Below are 16,848 nucleotides of genomic sequence, written 5' to 3' on the forward strand. Positions count from 1 at the left end.
TGTGATTCCATGTAGGGCTTTGGATTATTGTTCACTTTTTTTAAGCCTTTTTTTAAAAAAGGGGGAAGAAACAATTTTTCGTGGTGATCACCAAATGTTATATATATATATATATATGAGTCTATGACCAAGTAGTACTGTCTCTAGCTAATTCTCTACAACAACGGAATTATATGAAGATGAGGGGGGGCAAAACGGCTTCGCAGTGATATATCTAGAACAACCACTATTAGAATCCATGCATGCACCACTTATCACACGGACTTTTCAAGATAAGGCAGCAGCCATGTATGAAAAAATTATGCTAAGATGCAACAAATTATTAATGTAGTTGTAATGGCGCCCTTAAATATATATTAAGTGTATATATATATGTGTGAGTATATATAGCTTAATTAGTTTGGTCTAAATTCATATGCTTTAAGCTTTTAGGTTGAGAACTAAGTACATGCAAGGTTTGGTTTTCAAATTTTCTTTTAGATTTTTTTTTTTTTTTTAAAGTTAAATATATGTGCATTTTAAGCTTAAAAAATCAAGTTTGACCCTAAATCTCTTCATGTCTTTGCACGGTATGAATATTTGGATCCAATCCAGGTATATATAGTATATATACTGTACGTGGTCCCATTTATTCTCAAGCATACAAAGATGGTCATTAATTAATCATTTGTACGTTCATCCAGTGACTTTTCTTTGATTAAATCCCACGCATTGTGCCAAAAAAATAGGTAACAAGAAATTAATTAATTTGTTGAATAATACAGCTTGGCCCCTACGTACAACAACATCCCGATCGATAATCAGTCCACTATTGGATGGAAAGTTGGGGTTATTTTTTTAACCAAGTATAAATTAATGGAGATTAGTGAAGTTAATAAGCAATATGGGTCCCGGCCGGCCCTCATGGAAGTTTTCTTTTGATCGATCATTTCTTACTATAAGAGGGAAGGAAAATCCATCTTTTCTCTGATAGTCAAACATGGAATTACATATATATGAAAGATGCATGGGTAATTAGACTCTGAGTAATATTTGCATTAGGGAGAAATCTACCCTACTAAATAAAAATCCAAGCATATTGCCACAAAAAAAAAAAAAAAAAAAAGGTGAAAGAAATGAGTTTCAAATGATCGATGGAGATCGAAGATGTGTAATAGAACAGAAAGCTCGATAAGGGGGTTGGCATGATTAGAGATGTTAATGGTCATGATTTGCATGTTCTCTTAGATACCCTGTTTCATGATTATTCTTCAATCAAGGCTTCTTTAGTGGAATTAATTACTATTTTCCATGAATTTCGAGTTCTGAACACGCTACAGTCCAAACTAGTTACATGTGATGTCTTCTTTTTTTTAATTAAAAAAAAAAAACAAAAAACTTATATATGGAGTGTGCATGAACGGGGGGAGGCTCATAATGGACCCTACAGTCGATATAAATAAGAAATAAAATCACTTTTTTTGGTATCATCCAAAACCATAAAAGACTAATTAACTGCACATTCCCATTATCATTACGGACGCCAGGACCTCCCATGCCTGTGAGATAAACCATCATATACATATAATTACATCAAAACATCTCTCTATAATTTTCTCTGAAAATAAAAAAGAAACGAAAAAGGATGGACATGATATCTCTCTCTACTATAGCTTGATGACTTATTTATTTAATACAAGAAAAAGCGAAAATTACATAGGGTTCTTACCGCTCCTAATTCTAATAAAAGAAATAAAAAGTGTGTGAATATAAATGCTTATAAATACGCGGTAGAAAGCGACTCATTTTGTTACTTGGTGTGCACAAAAGTTGACCTATATAGAAGTCTTGAAAGTGGTCAACTTCTTAAAGAGGAGAAACTGCTGATAAATCATAAATGTCAGAATTAATGAGGGGTATTGACAAAGAGTCTCCTCCAAGGATGAAAAACGCTCCAACTCCAAAGATGGTCAACTTTTATTGGGCCTCCCAAATAAAAGCTTCGACTAGGACGAGCCGCTTGGCGGAAGCTACAAGAATATTTCCCTCGTAGTCACTTAAAATTTTGATGTAGAGCCACATCGAAATTTCTCTCTGGGCTTAATAACTTATTAATTATCATTAACTATAATTTTTTTTTAAAAAAAAGAAGAATTTAACCGCACGATCCCCATGATTAAAGATGAGATCTTCTGTTAAAAATGCTCTTAATTATTAATTTACTTTAACTACTGAGTTAGCACATCCATAGCCTGTCTCGTGTCAAGAATATTGAAACAAGATGATGAAGCAAGGCCATGATTAGGGCAATATCTGCTTAGATATCCCGCATGCCATTGATAAATATTCCAACACATCTTGTCATATAATACCCATTTCAATGATGATACTCATCTCTTTAGCCATATAGATTTCCCCCCTCGCTCTGATGAAGTCATTAATAATGCATTGCATGCAATTTTTCATAGATTTATTTATTTAATCAAGAACTTGAAGAGAGGCTAATTAAGAGATTGTGGTGATTAAACTCTTTTAGCTTTAACAAGGATGATGTTCGATGCATATAAAATTGGCATCATGTTTTGAGGAGGTGATTATTGAAGGGCTTTATGTACAATTATGTCACCTATTTATTTGGACTTTGTTAGGTGAGGTGTTTGAGGAATATCATTGCTCACCCATGTGCTTCCAATTTCAACAAAGAAAACCAATGATAAGTTCCACGCTTTTCGTCCCTTTTTTTTTTTTTTTTTTTTTCAAACTCAAACACCTTCCTTTTGCTATCCGTTTCTCTTGATGGGCCATTTTATTATTATTATTATTATTATTATTATTATTGTCCTTCCTCTTTTTCTTTTCTTTTTTCTTTTTTTTATTTATTAAAATTATAATATTCTCCTTTACTTGTGAGCATAAACTCTTTTTTAATAAGTGAGATTCAAAACGTAAAATATTTAATTAAAAATATAATTCAAACTCATATACATGATTACAAGGAGAAATATAAAAGTTCATACAAACATACATATATATGATGGGAAGCGCATTGCAACCCATAGAAGCCTTTCTTGAAGAAAACAATAACCACCACAAGGCAATATTAGTCGCGTATCGAGAAAAATTGTGAGACTTATCTATTGGCCTTCGACCAACTGCCCTACGATATGGTCCACTCTTTCAATTCCCAGTACAAAAAACAAGTAATTGTATGATAAGTGGGTTACCTTATGGTATAATATACTAATATCATCTTCACAAAACACATAATAATAATAATAATAAGTTTTTTTTTTAAAAAAAAATCAGAAGGCAATAGCGCTTGATGTTTTATTACTAAAGCATGAGATCGAAGAAACAAAAGACAGGGAGATAGGAATTTTGATGCACCCAACCCAAGCACAATGGGTCAAAAACCTACCAAGACTAGAAAGGGACAAACTCTTAATTCTTTATCATTTCAACCTTATGCATACCCTGGTTGATGAAAGTTCCGTTGGGATTTGGATTTATGGGGCTTGAAACCACTCCTTTATCTTATTTTGGAGAGATATTTGAGAATCTTGTCTTTTCTGCTTGTCTAAATGCATTCTACTCTCAATGCCTTTGAAAAGTATTAGGCAGTTAATTTTTATACAACCCACATATTTGATTCAATATGGAATAAATAGGTTATGATTAAAAGAACTGATCCGTTTAATTAAATAAATTGAATTAAAATTGACTAATATAATCTTATAGATAAACTTCAACGTACCCAACTTAATGCTCAGAACGCAAAATTGTTATTCTAAAGATTTGTCTAAATTAAAAATTGAGTAGCACTAGAAAAGACATAACAAGAAAAAAGGTATTTCTCGGGGGACAAGCCTGAATTTATGTGGGATTTCATCAAACTTTTTTTTATTTTTTTTATTTCCCGTCTGAGGGTTCTCAATCATGAAACCCCTCTTTTCTTCATGTGCAAGCAAAGTGGGCAGCATTTTTGGGTTGCATTCCATGTGTGGAAGACCATGTAAACAAGTCCCAGTTCATTCAAAGTCAGCACCGGCACTGATTAATAAACTATATATTGGATTAAAGAATACAAGTGAAACAAAGTAGACCCATTGGATTCTCCATCCCAAGTCCATCTTTTGGCGGAGGTGGAGCCCTGCCTTAAATTCATAAAAAGATCCCTCTTACCACGCTCAAGTGTTACCAAAATATGTGAAATTGGCTTCAATGTGGTGCCTAAAATACCCTTCATTTCTTTTTTAAATCTCTTCAAGGACTCGGTGAACTAAGAGTGTGAGAGATAAAGGGTGAATTTCAAAATCCAACCAAATTTCTTAATCCACAGTTTTTTTTTTTTTAGAAACAGGGTTTTAAGAATCTAAGTGGATGTTAACGTGTTTGAAGTGCTTTTTCCGCGAATCTAGTCGGCCTTTGTCTGCCATTTCCTTCTTCAGCAAATGAAGTTACTGTTTTTGTGTGTATAATCTACACTACACCAAGTTTTAGCTTTTCCAGATATTCCTCTTCCAATATGTTCTTTTAAGTATGGCGCTTAAGACCAAGAAAGGTGATATTCATAGACTCAAACTGAATATTGGAACAAGCAATTAATGCCACATATCTTTAGATCGATTTTCTCACAGAGTGAGAAAGAAACCCTTAACAGAAAAATAGATTTCATAACCAGATTTTACGATATGGTGCTCAGATAGGTAACTTATTAATGATCATCATCAGACAAGTTCAATCTCAAGGAGGTAAATCAGGTTTCTTGGGTTGATCGGGAATATTGGAATTTGGTACAAACCTCAGAGGGAATGAAAATTCGAAACTTCTACCATCATAGATTAGATAATTTTGAATCCAAGAAACTATAAGATGGTTTCACTAAACAGTCTATGAGTTCACAGTTTGGTCTATCTTCCGATTTGAAGGAGCTGCTGGACCCAATTAATTCACTACAGTCTACAGCAACAGACCACAATTGACTGATTACAGGAACCTACTGCACGATCGCTGTAGAAAGGTACTCATGTCAAAGGCAACCTCTGGAGAGGCATATGCCAAGAGGGTATGGGCTGATAGCATTCAAGCCATGGTGTTGACCACTAGAAGGCTTTGCACAGCAGTTTGATGTCATAATTTGACATTCTGCCACAACATCTGGCACTGCTTTACGTATTGATGTCATCATTTGACAACCTGCCACTTCTACCACTGGTGGGGAAGGAGACTCCACTAGATCTTCCATCGCCGGGAGCTTCTCGTCTTCTGCCATAACTATAAGAAACTCATTCAGAGCCATACGCATCCATTCATACCGGCAGAGTCTAAATGCCTCTTCAATTTTTAGCTATAGAAACAAACAAATATATCAACAGAGTTAAATTCTGTTTTGGCAATATTATCCCATTTGATCAAAAAATTGTTATCTAATGTCAGAAATTGTTAAAAGTTTGATCCTGTGGTTACCCATTTCCTATAGCGATTGTTCTGCTCTGGCCAGCTCTCAAGCTCTTCAGTGACCTCTAATGCAAACATGTACCCTTTGCAGCCTCCTTCCAGGCTGCAGATGTTCTGTGTGCTTTTGCTTCTGAATTCCCAGAATCCAAGGGGGTTTTCCTAAACAAAGAGAAAGTCAAATGATGTATTAAGCACTGTATCTCCCGGTAGGATGGAATATGACAAACAATTCATAAATGCCAGCTTTAAGAGAAGATAATATTGGTAAAATGTCTACTTTCTTTACTTTTGATTGTCAGTATCAGCGCATGAACTTGGCACATGTATCAAGCATCCGCTACTATCTCATAATACAACGGGTTATTTGTATATAGTTGGAAACTCATATGGTTGTATTTTCAAACATGCATGGAAGGAATTAGTTTGGTAACAGAAGCAGGAGTGGAGACAAAAAGTAATTGAAGCAGGCAATAATGCCCCCAGATCTTTTTTTTCTGTGGATTTAACCAAGGATAACATCTATACCGAAAGGAGTTTAAATTTGCTAATTACTGAAGCCTTAAAAAATATATGCATTAATAGTATGGTACTATCCAGAAATATTGGCAGAGAGCACCTTTGAAACTTGAGGTGCGTGACACCAGATGTAAATTCCGATCAATGCATACATGAAAATCCTTATTGCATTTAAAAGAACTTTCCCATGAAAAAGAGCACCTTACAACTCTGCTGATTGTCTGGCATGTGCTTCCAGACGATCTCAGACATCATTGAATCTAACGCTTTTTTTTTTAGCAGTGCAGGGATGTAATATTCTACAGCTTACATAAATGATGGAAACTATGGCACGTCTATCCAGAACATTCTAGTAGAATTCAAGACTGAAAGTACGAATACAAAACTTAGGAAAATTTATCCAATTACTGAATTAAACATTTTCCTCATGATGTTATATTAAGGACACACATGAACATGTCATATATAGAGGTAATACTTTAGTTAAGGAAACCTACATTAAGTGTCCCTTTAACTCCTGCTTCCTCTAGGGCTTCACGAGAAGCAGCTTGTAAAACCGTCTCATCATCCTCCCATCCACCCTGGCAGAACAAAGTGATATTTAGAAGTATATAAGAAACCTTGATTTCATGCAGAAACAGTAAAACAATGGAGAAAGAGAATGTACCTTTGGAAAAACTAGGTCATCACGATTTGGTGATGAAATCATGAGAACTTCTATACAGTTTTCCTTCTCACCGCTCTGATCTTTTTCTTCTTTTGACAGCCTGTAAGGAATACATCTGTTGTATGCATCTAATGAGTAAGCAGCTGTAAATATACCCTGGTGGTTAAAAGCATTCAGGTAGATTGTACTTCCACATCATGTACGCTTGAACTAAGTGCACAAAATGGTTGAAGAACTTGGCTTCAAGGATATTTCTTTGTGATTAAGACAGTTAAACTCACCGCATCCGATGCGATTAGTTTGATTAGTGAATTCTTTTACATGTGACAGCATGCTGGGATTACCCCTCTTGATATTGTTGAATGTATCCATTGCCGCTCTCTTAGTAATTTATGCAGGGATTTGAGTTTGTGAGACTTGAGAGTTAACCCATTAAGAAAGTCTTTTTACGAGGGTTTGACATAACATGTTGGGACACCATCGAAGCAAATAGGTTTGGGCTGAACAATACCATATTAATAACTCATTTTTGTCTGTCACTATTACCCAATAAAAAAGGGCTACTTAACCAAGTATTCCATTCACACATTAATATTCTAGTAATTGTTTTGTTTTCTTCAAGATCTTCGGGAAATGGAAGCTGCCGGCGAACACGGAGAAGGTGAATAAGGTTTGGCAGGCAGGTTTGGGAGTAAGCGCGCAAGGCCGGCCGATGATGCACACCACTCTGCCAGAGAACCTTTTGGCCAATGGGACCCTGCAGTTGGCCGGACAAGAGGCTGTCAGCCCAACCTTCTCTGCCCCTAATGGGGCTTCAACACTTAGAGGGGGTATCTCTATGACTCTATGGGTTTGTTCTCATTCTTGGGAGTTTGATTGCTTTCTATGCTTAGTATTTGGTGATTTTATTCTTCTGGAAGCCACCATGTGATAAACATTTGTATTGGATGAGGCCTTCCAGATCCTCATCTCAGCCCATACTCTTTCTGAACATAGAGAGTTTGGATATGAAACCCACAGAAAAATAGTGGGCACTAGGCGTTATTAAAATTAGACCCTTCAAGTTACTATAAATATATATATAAGAAATTGTTACAATCAGAGCATTGAACTGAACCTTTAAGTCATGGTCGACAATCAGCACGCCAATTGAGATAAATACAACCCTAAAGCATTTAATATAATGAGAATCACCACCTAACCCTGCCCAATACTGTTAAATCCGGTCACAAACAATGATGTAAACCTTAACAATCATACTAGTTTAAATACCACTAACTAACACCACAGATAAGACAAGCTCACTCATTCAAAATAAAAATCACAAAACAAGACAAAATAGATCAGACAAATCCTAACAATTTTTGACACGGCACACTTCAATTACTTGGATGGCAATGCAATTTTCTAACATGAAAAGAAAATCATCTCCTAGAATGTTAGATGCTCCCTCTTCTCCATAAAAGCATTCCTTCATAATTCCAATCTTATTAGCTTTTGGCACGGTTAAATTCTCACTTGTCCCAAAAGCTTATTGAAGCTAAAGGATGAATGGGTTGAACTCGGACCTATACCATACTAAATCGCTGATGAGAATGGATGGATTTTATGATTTAATTAATATTCTAACAGGCATATGACAAGAAATTTACAAAATTTGAAGATATCATACGGCCATGGAATACATAAAATTTTACAGCTGAAACTGATGATGAAACAAAAGAATGTCAACAGGAGTGGACAATGACCGCAAAGTAGAAGAGAAGAAAAGGCGAAGAAAGTAAAATGGTACAAAAGAAAAAAGGGGAATCAAGAAGAAGAAGAAGGAAGAGTAAACGAAATCAAAGTGGGGGGCTTACCCAGAAACGAGTCGAAGATTGTTTTCATAACGTTGCCGATGTCGACCTTTTCGTGCTTCCACAGACGACATGATTTTCTTCTACAGAGTGATCCTTAAAAGGACAAAGTACAAAGTCAAATAAAACCACAAATTTGATGCATAAGTGAAAACCAAAGAAGAGATTTCAGAGGTAGAAGACTATAGCTTGCGAGTACCTGGTTGGAAAGACACAAGGCACAGCTGCTTTCTTAACCATGCATGAGAGTGAAGCCTCAAGGAAGAAGGAGCTCTGGAAGCTCTCTAAACACTCAACCAGCAGAGACAAAAGACTCTGCTTGGTGGGATTTATCAATAAATGAAGGCAACTCCAGCACTGACAAACTCTAAAGGCGCATTAAACTCCTTACGCCTTACGGTCCGGTCCCTCTTCTCTCTACCTGTTTTTCAACCCAATTTGTGGGGCTAACGTCTGACGTTCTTTTGTTCTGAGAACCAACAACAAGACGAACAGGAAGATGTAGAATTGAAGAAGAAGATAAAGAAGAGGCTTTGGGAGAAGGAAACAGAAGTGCAAACATTAAGAGAAACACAGCGAGAGATTTCCGCGGGACCAGAGCTCATTGCAACGGCATCCCTTCCTTCAATTTATTATGTAAGATAGAACATTAGATTACTGTTGATAATATCTTTTTTATTTTTTTTATTTATTTTTATCTTAAAACTACTTTATAATGCTGACGTGTTATTGGATAAATTCTTGTTAAAATAAATTCAAAATTAGTTAGTACAATCAAATTAATATTTTAAGACAATTACTCTTAAACAATATTTTAACAAATAAGATTCTTCTCATTTTAAATAAAATAGAGATAAATAATATTTTCATTATTGAGATTTTATTTATTTATTTATTTAACATAATAAATTAAATATGTTTTCATGTTATTTAATTTTTTTAAAAATAATATAATATTAATAAATTATAAAATAAAATCTTGACTGTGACCCTCTCGGATGCGTTTTGCCTTATTTTTGTTTTTTCATACAAATCATGATTAAAACGAAAGTTGGGGAGGAATAAAGAATCAGCGAAACCCCGTTATGACGCGTGGAGCTTGTTGGAATCACCGACCTTCATTGGGCCTCAGTTGGGTTCTAGTTTTCGAGCCAAGTCAACCTTTTGGATCCCTCTGATTATTTTAAGGGTTCTCTTTGTGTGTGGTTGCATTTCAAGAAAGTCGGCCATATTATTATTCTGGGTGTTATTAATAATTAATATTGTTTTTATTTCACTAATTTACTTTTTTTAATTTTATAGGCTTTTATGAAATTATATATAGAAATTAATTGTGCTTTGACCAAAACTACCACCCTAATTGCACTAACCTTTTTAACTTCAACAACCAAAATAATATTTCAAATTATCCCTTTCCTAGATTGTCCGACTAATTTACCCCTATTTTACGATATTAATAACCTATGTTTGTTAGTCAATTGATTCACTCACGTTGTACCATGTGTATCATCTCCACGTAACTATTGTCAAATCATCAAATACTGTCAAATCAGTTCTCCATTAAATTTGTTCGCTAGTTTGAATAAAAAATGTCATATGTGACTTACAAAGTGCGGTTGAGCCACTTGTGTACATCTAATTAATTTACAACTCTTTTGTATGAAAACATACTATATGTTTTAGGTGGTGACGATAATTTTTTTTTTAAAAAAAAAAAAAAAAGAAGAAAAAATTTGATGCAAAAGGGTGGGTGTACAACCACTTTAACAAAAAAGGGGGTGGCGGTGCATAGCCGCCCATCTATTCATATGGAGGTGCCCACACGACCACCGCCTTGCATCATAAAATTTTATTAATCCAATAACTAAAATGGTGTGTTTGCATATAAAACATAGGTAAATTAATCATGCAAGAACAGCTTAGACGCATGTGTTTTTCGATCACTTATGACATTTTTTATCCAAACTAATTAACGGTCAAATCTGACACAGGAGATGACTCGAAATACTTTGATAGTTAATTTATAAATCCAAGCTGCAATGAATAATAATTTAGAGGTGTAAATGTAATTGAGGTGGTAATTTGATAGGGTAAAGTATAACTTATTCAATTAAATATGTATGATTTGACAAGACTCTCGAAAGCGATAAAAATATCTAGTTGCTAAAAGATAAATACATTTAAGTTTAGGGGTCTTAGTTTATATTCATATAAAATCCATAACTTTTGAGGTGAAATCCTCTAAATTTAATTGGAAGACTAAAAATTAATTTGCTAAGAAGTACAAAATACTCATGGAAGAAAGCGGTTAGAAAATTGAAATCACAGTCACATTCATCATAAATATATATATTAAGAGAGAAAAAAAGAAAGAAAGAGGGAGCTAGGGATATATAATCAGGCAGATAATTAAATAACCTAGATTTTGTTCAATTTCACTTTTTCCATCTTTTGTTTTTTTAAAAAACATTAACGAACAACTCAAAACGTACACAACCTGTTTAAAATTATTTTTATTTGATAGCACATCAAAACATTTTATTAATTATTAAAAAGCATTAACAAATATATATATATATATATATATTTTTTTTTTCTAATTGAAAAGGATGTGAAGAAGCGATCAGTGTAATTTTCTCCTTTAAATGTGACCATCAAGGTTTCTATCCGCCATAAAATATATTAGTTTTGAATAATAATTGATTGTGAGGTCTAATGAGTCATGAAAGCCTTAGTGAACAAATTACGTACGTCCTCCCCAATCCCCATCAAATCATGGATTTATTATGAGTCAGATATCTTCTCCATTAATCAAAGCATCAAAAGAATTTTGTCGTATATATATGTACACACACCGTGTATTATATATATTTTGGTTTCCATAGTAAGTAGTTGGTTGAAAAGATCACCTTTGTGATGTTAACCAATGAGCACGGGGAATCGTCTTTATCCACGCTGCAATTAATTTTATTATTATTTATATATATACGAAGCTGCCTTCCTAGCTACTTTGTTTGACAGATGAAACAAATATGAACACGCCGGTGTGTGTGAGTGTTTTTTTTTTTTTTGTAGTGTTCCCTTTTTACGTGGAAGATCTTTAAAAAGAAAGAAAAGGCTGCATGCGTAAACAATCTAAAGCACGCAAAGAACTCTTTATGTTACGAGAGTCTTATAAAATATATTTTTTGGGTTAAAAGGTAGAAGAAATTAAACAAAAGGTACATAAAAAGTAGCTCATGAATTAAAATGATAAACGAAACTTTCTCTAGCTAGAGATGGAGACACGCCTTCACCTTGCATGCCGGCCTGCGATATATAGGTTGAATCATCCTCCTTTATTTATTGACATTATTAAATCAAACCATTCAATTTTATTTTATTTTTTTTAATTTTTTTGGCTTGCTCGCAATCAATATAATTAAACTATTTACCTACTCTGACCAAAACAAGAGTAAGATCAGAAGAAGCACGACTTGTGCAGTAGTAGCATAAATGAGGCCCATGCATATCATTAAATGTGAGAAAGACATAATATAAATTTTCCCACATGCACCCGACATACATCATCACATGCGCTCGGCTCAGAGTCTTGTGGAGATACTTTTTCTAATGTTTTGGTAGATTAGTAACTTGTTTTTATTATATTATTCTGCCCCAACTTCCAAACAATGCATGTTCCATTTTTGATACCATGCATGTTCCAACTCTTTTATTTTATATATATTTATGTTTTTTTTTTCTCTTCTCTTAAATAATTTGGAGAATTCCCTGTTGGTTTTTTTTTTTTTTTTTTTTCTATATATATATAGAAAATCGCGGCAGATATCTCGGTGGTGGAGCAGGCAGGAATTGACTAAAGCTAGGAATCGTGCAAATTTAAGAGGTTGAAGGAGAGCTATCAAATCATCGTAAGGGGTCGGTTTTGGCAATAATGGCAGACGTTGCAGCATCCATGTGGGAGGGAGAGGGAGATTGGTGGTAGCTGAGCTTATCATCAATAAAGTCGTTGGATTAATCTTCCTTGAGTTCAAACAGTGTAAACTAGTCATCATCCATTTTCGTGCTAATTTATTATTAGCTTTTGTAGTCAATGGCTTGATGTATAAGTAATAATGGAAAGCAAATATATATGTTGGTCCAAAGCTACATTATATGGTGTCCAATTGATATATAGAGTCATCCTTTAACTTTCACTAGCCGTGGGTTGCAGTTGCAGTTGCAGGGGGACCTCTCTTACGTGCAAGTTGCCATAGACCTCGCGACTCGCGAGTCACCCAGGCAGACTTTATAATATCCTCAAATTCAATGCATGCTTCGTGCTCATCCTTTTGTTGATAAAAGACTTCACTAGCTAGCTAATTCTTCAATTAATCTTTCATTAAAATAAGTTTCCCCTCCTATTTCAAAACTTTCAACACTCTTTCTAGTTGTGTCTTTTACTTTATCCCACGTTAAAAAGTTAAAACAACTTTTAATGCATTCTTTATAAGAGAATGATTTTCTTATTTGGCTTTAATTTGGGTAAGCATATGTATCTTAATGGTATCATTTAATGCGTAGCACTAGCCTGAAAAACAGTTTATGCATATAAAGAATTAAAAATATTTTACGACGCACCAAATACTCATAATATCTTATACCAATTCAAAACAAACGGAGCCCTTAACATCATTATTTACAAAGGATTTCTAGTCACAAATCCAAATTTGTTAGACTATAAACGTGTTAGACTAATTATCTCAAAAGCTTAAATCAACAGAAAAATCAAAAAGCATAAGATTCCAAATCTCAAAAGCTTAAATCAATAGAAAAGTAAAAAAGCATAAGATTCGTCGGAGTGGTAATGTGCAATAATATAACTTTTTGGCATGACTCTATACGTTGCTTTGGTATCAGTTCTCATTTCTTTACTTGATCATGAAGAACCTTCTTAGGCCTTGGGCATCTTTTGGTGAATTGATTGCTGTCTTCCGCTTCAATGACACAGGTGGGATATGGAATCATATATTAAAAATAAAGCAAACACAAATTCTTTCGAGGCATATAATTACTTTACGCATCAAACCAGCTTTTGTTGCTTTTGCTAAGAAGCTTCCAGTTTTGGACGTTAGTTCGTGGCAACCTCAAGTAGCCTCTTGCTTGCTGTGTAAGTAGCTTCCTCCTTCGCTTCTTTGGATATTATTATGTTGGGAGGGGATTATACATCTTAATTGCTGTCATCATACCCATCAACAATTCCCATTTACGTACGGATTGCTCTCTACCTCTATTTTGTAGGATATTATTCATTACATATTGTCAAATAGGCCGCTTCTTATTATTGTTACAGAACCATTCATACTTCTCTTTCTTATGTTAGAATCAAGAGCGGAAATGATCCACCTGATCTTCATCCCCATTTCCCTGTGATATCTCAAGGAAAACAAAAAACAAAAAACTGGCTAATTTAAACAAAAGATTTTATGCGTCTAGGTTTTTTGAAAAAAGAACGAAAAAAAAAAGAAAAAAAAAGGAAGACATAAATGTAAGAGTTATCTTGATATCGACTAGCTTAACCTTTTTAAGATGATAATGGTAGAAGAGTCATAATCAGCGTATGGTCCATTTGTGACTTCTTAATCTTCCTTACATTTGCATCAACAGTAAAGTCTCTTTCAAATTTCAAAGCAAGCAAGGCCCGTGTTCAACATTTTCCATCCACATTGTGACAAAAGAATTTATATAAATACTATACCCCCACTACAGACGAAGACTCCATCACAAGCCTTGTGGTAGAACATAAAGATAGAGATGCCACCAAAAACATAGCCATGAGTTTCTAAGGATAGAAATTTTAACAATTTTGCTGTTTTGATTGTTAATAATTTAGACAGTAAATCTAAGGCATACCTGCCTCAAACAGGTCTTAAGTGACATACTTATTTGTTGGGTTAGATAAACTGCATAAATATTATTGATCGAATTACTAAAAATTCAAACAGCAAATTGTTGTAAATTTGAATCCAGATAGAATAGGATTCAATTCACATTGAGCCATAAAAAGAAAAGGAAAAAAAAAAGGGGGAAAAAGAAAAAGAAAAGAGAAGAGAGCAGGCAAACCCTCTTTTGTAGACCGTCATTGTAGGCGTCCAACTTGCTAAAAGGGTGAGATTGCATGGATGTGATTCAAAGCTGTTTGCATGCGAAATAAAATGATGAAAAAAAGGGCCGAAAGGCGTTTACTTAGGGTCAACACCTTTGGAGGTTTCTCTCCGACAAACCGGCCACGAAAATAAATTACATTTGCGTGATTTGTCCAAACAACTACTTATTCAAACATATTCTTTTATCGATTCATTCAATTTGGACCATTCACTTCTCCAACTCAACTCAATTTTGACTACCGTAACCCTTTTTTTTTGTCTCTTTCTTCTTTTCATGATTCTTTTAACTGGTTTTTTTTTTTTCCTCTTAATTGTTCATAAGATAAGAATTTTTTTTTTTTTTGTAAGTTAATTATTCATTAGATGAGTAGTAGCAGTTTAGCAGAGATAATGACCGACCATGGTCTCATTATAGCTTACAATTTTGTACGTGATTTGCAAACTGATACATTAGCTTCATTTAATTAGATGAATTATGTTAAAATAAACACATACAATTTTATATTTATACCTCAACAAAGTCATGCAAACATGAATTACCACCCTTTGGTCTCACCTCATTAAAACCAAAACCTGTGAACCGTCCACCCATATTGAATGTAGTTCAATAATGAAATCCAGCCGTCCCAATTTTGAGTCTTTTTTTGCCACCGTCACATTATACATTATTATGCAAGTGACCCACCTATGTTTGACGAGGTATTCCTAATCAAATAATGGCGCCTTCAGTGAAGGACTTAATTTCGTTTCAGGAGCTGCGCATAAGCAGCCCCGCAAACAACAAAGTCTGGGTTTACCGATTGAATGTCTTAGGCCAGTACTCGTACATAATTAAAGTCGTATAAAAGCTGCTAGCTATTTTGCCTACTCTTTTTTCATCACAAATTTCAGCAAATTATCTATTATACTCTCTATTTTTAAAAAAAATATTATTTTTCAACTTTTTTAATTTTTTTTTTTTTCTTCACTTCTCTCTCTCTCTGACTTCTCCCTCGATTTCTTCTCCCCATCTCCAACGCACCGAGCAACCCACCAAAAATCACAGAACCATTCATCTCTATAAAGAATAAACCAATGAAAAAACTAAAAATTTCCTACTAGACACCGGGAAGCTACAGGAACTAACCAAGGGCAGAGCTCGCTGGAACAGGGCTGGGATCTGCCGCTTCAACTGCTGATGGTGGCCCAACCACCCAAGCCCCACCACCTAAGGCCAGAAAATCACCCTTCTCTTACAGGCTCTCTCTCTCTCTCTCTCTCTCTCTCTCTCTCTCTCTCTCTAGCTTTAGACTCCTCCATTCTCTCATCCTCCATTCTCCTCCATTCTCTCTCTAGCATAAGAGAATGGGAAAGAGAGGAACGGGTAAGATGAAGAGAGGGGAGACTAAGGACAGCGGCTGTGTGGGAGAGAGAACGGAAGAGGGGGAGAGAGAAAATTAAATAAATAAAAAATAAAATTGTAATGTAAACAGTAAATAGACGTAAAAAAAAAAATGCTGAAGTAGCTCTTCTGGTAGACACAAGAAATAGCTTATAACAGTTACATTTGGCTATTATGGATGATTTGCCTAGACACCAAATTTTTAACAAAGTGACGGGCCTAATAACAGAATAAAACTCACATTTATGAGCCCAAAATAATTTGTATCTAGGCTTTCACATAGTTAGTAAGACAGGTTGTTTGCGCACATTTTAACCCTTTCTGGTGGTAAACTTTGAGTCTGATTGCAGCCCCTTAGAGCATCTCTAGCAGATTAGGTAGAAAAACAATATTAGCTATATTTGATTATTATTGCTCTTTTTTCAGCTTCAACAGAAAAGCTTCAAAAGACCTAAACTAACCTTTTTGCTACAGTAATAGCCATTTCTTGCTATTCACTGTTACGCAATGTTCCTGTTTTTTAATATTTTTTCTCTCCTCTCTCCCTCTCCCTCATCCTTTTCCTCTTCTTCACAACTGGTTCCTGGTTCTTGGTTTTCTAGACAAACCCACCCAACAACTCCTCCCATATTTCCTTCTAATATCAAATCCTTCTTCTCCACCTCCACCACATGAGCACAGAACCCATCCTCACAGATGGGGTTTAGATCCACCATAGCCGGCCATACCCACATTTGTAAATCAAGCCAAATAAATATACAATTGAAATTCACATACCTTTATGGTTGCAAACAGCCATGGGGGGATTGGGTTGAGAGGGAAGAGGCAAAGCAAGAGTGAGAGAGA

At 34.8% G+C, this 16,848-nt stretch overlaps 1 protein-coding gene across 1 annotated transcript; it reads right to left on the minus strand.

Annotated features, from left to right (window-relative positions):
• Nucleotides 1-4,791: 4,791 nt before the first annotated feature.
• On the minus strand, nt 4,792-9,082 carry LOC132182790 (nudix hydrolase 13, mitochondrial). Its single transcript, XM_059596134.2, has 6 exons — nt 8,675-9,082; nt 8,479-8,571; nt 6,620-6,734; nt 6,450-6,533; nt 5,446-5,595; nt 4,792-5,326 (listed from the first exon to the last, which is right to left on the minus strand). The coding sequence occupies exons 2-6, from the start codon at nt 8,547-8,549 to the stop codon at nt 5,009-5,011; spliced, it is 738 nt and encodes a 245-aa protein (XP_059452117.1). The 5' UTR covers nt 8,550-8,571; nt 8,675-9,082; the 3' UTR covers nt 4,792-5,008.
• Nucleotides 9,083-16,848: the final 7,766 nt, after the last annotated feature.

Source organism: Corylus avellana, chromosome 5 (genome assembly GCF_965113065.1).
Source record: "Corylus avellana chromosome 5, dhCorAvel1.hap1.2, whole genome shotgun sequence".
Taxonomy (NCBI): Eukaryota; Viridiplantae; Streptophyta; class Magnoliopsida; order Fagales; family Betulaceae; genus Corylus; species Corylus avellana.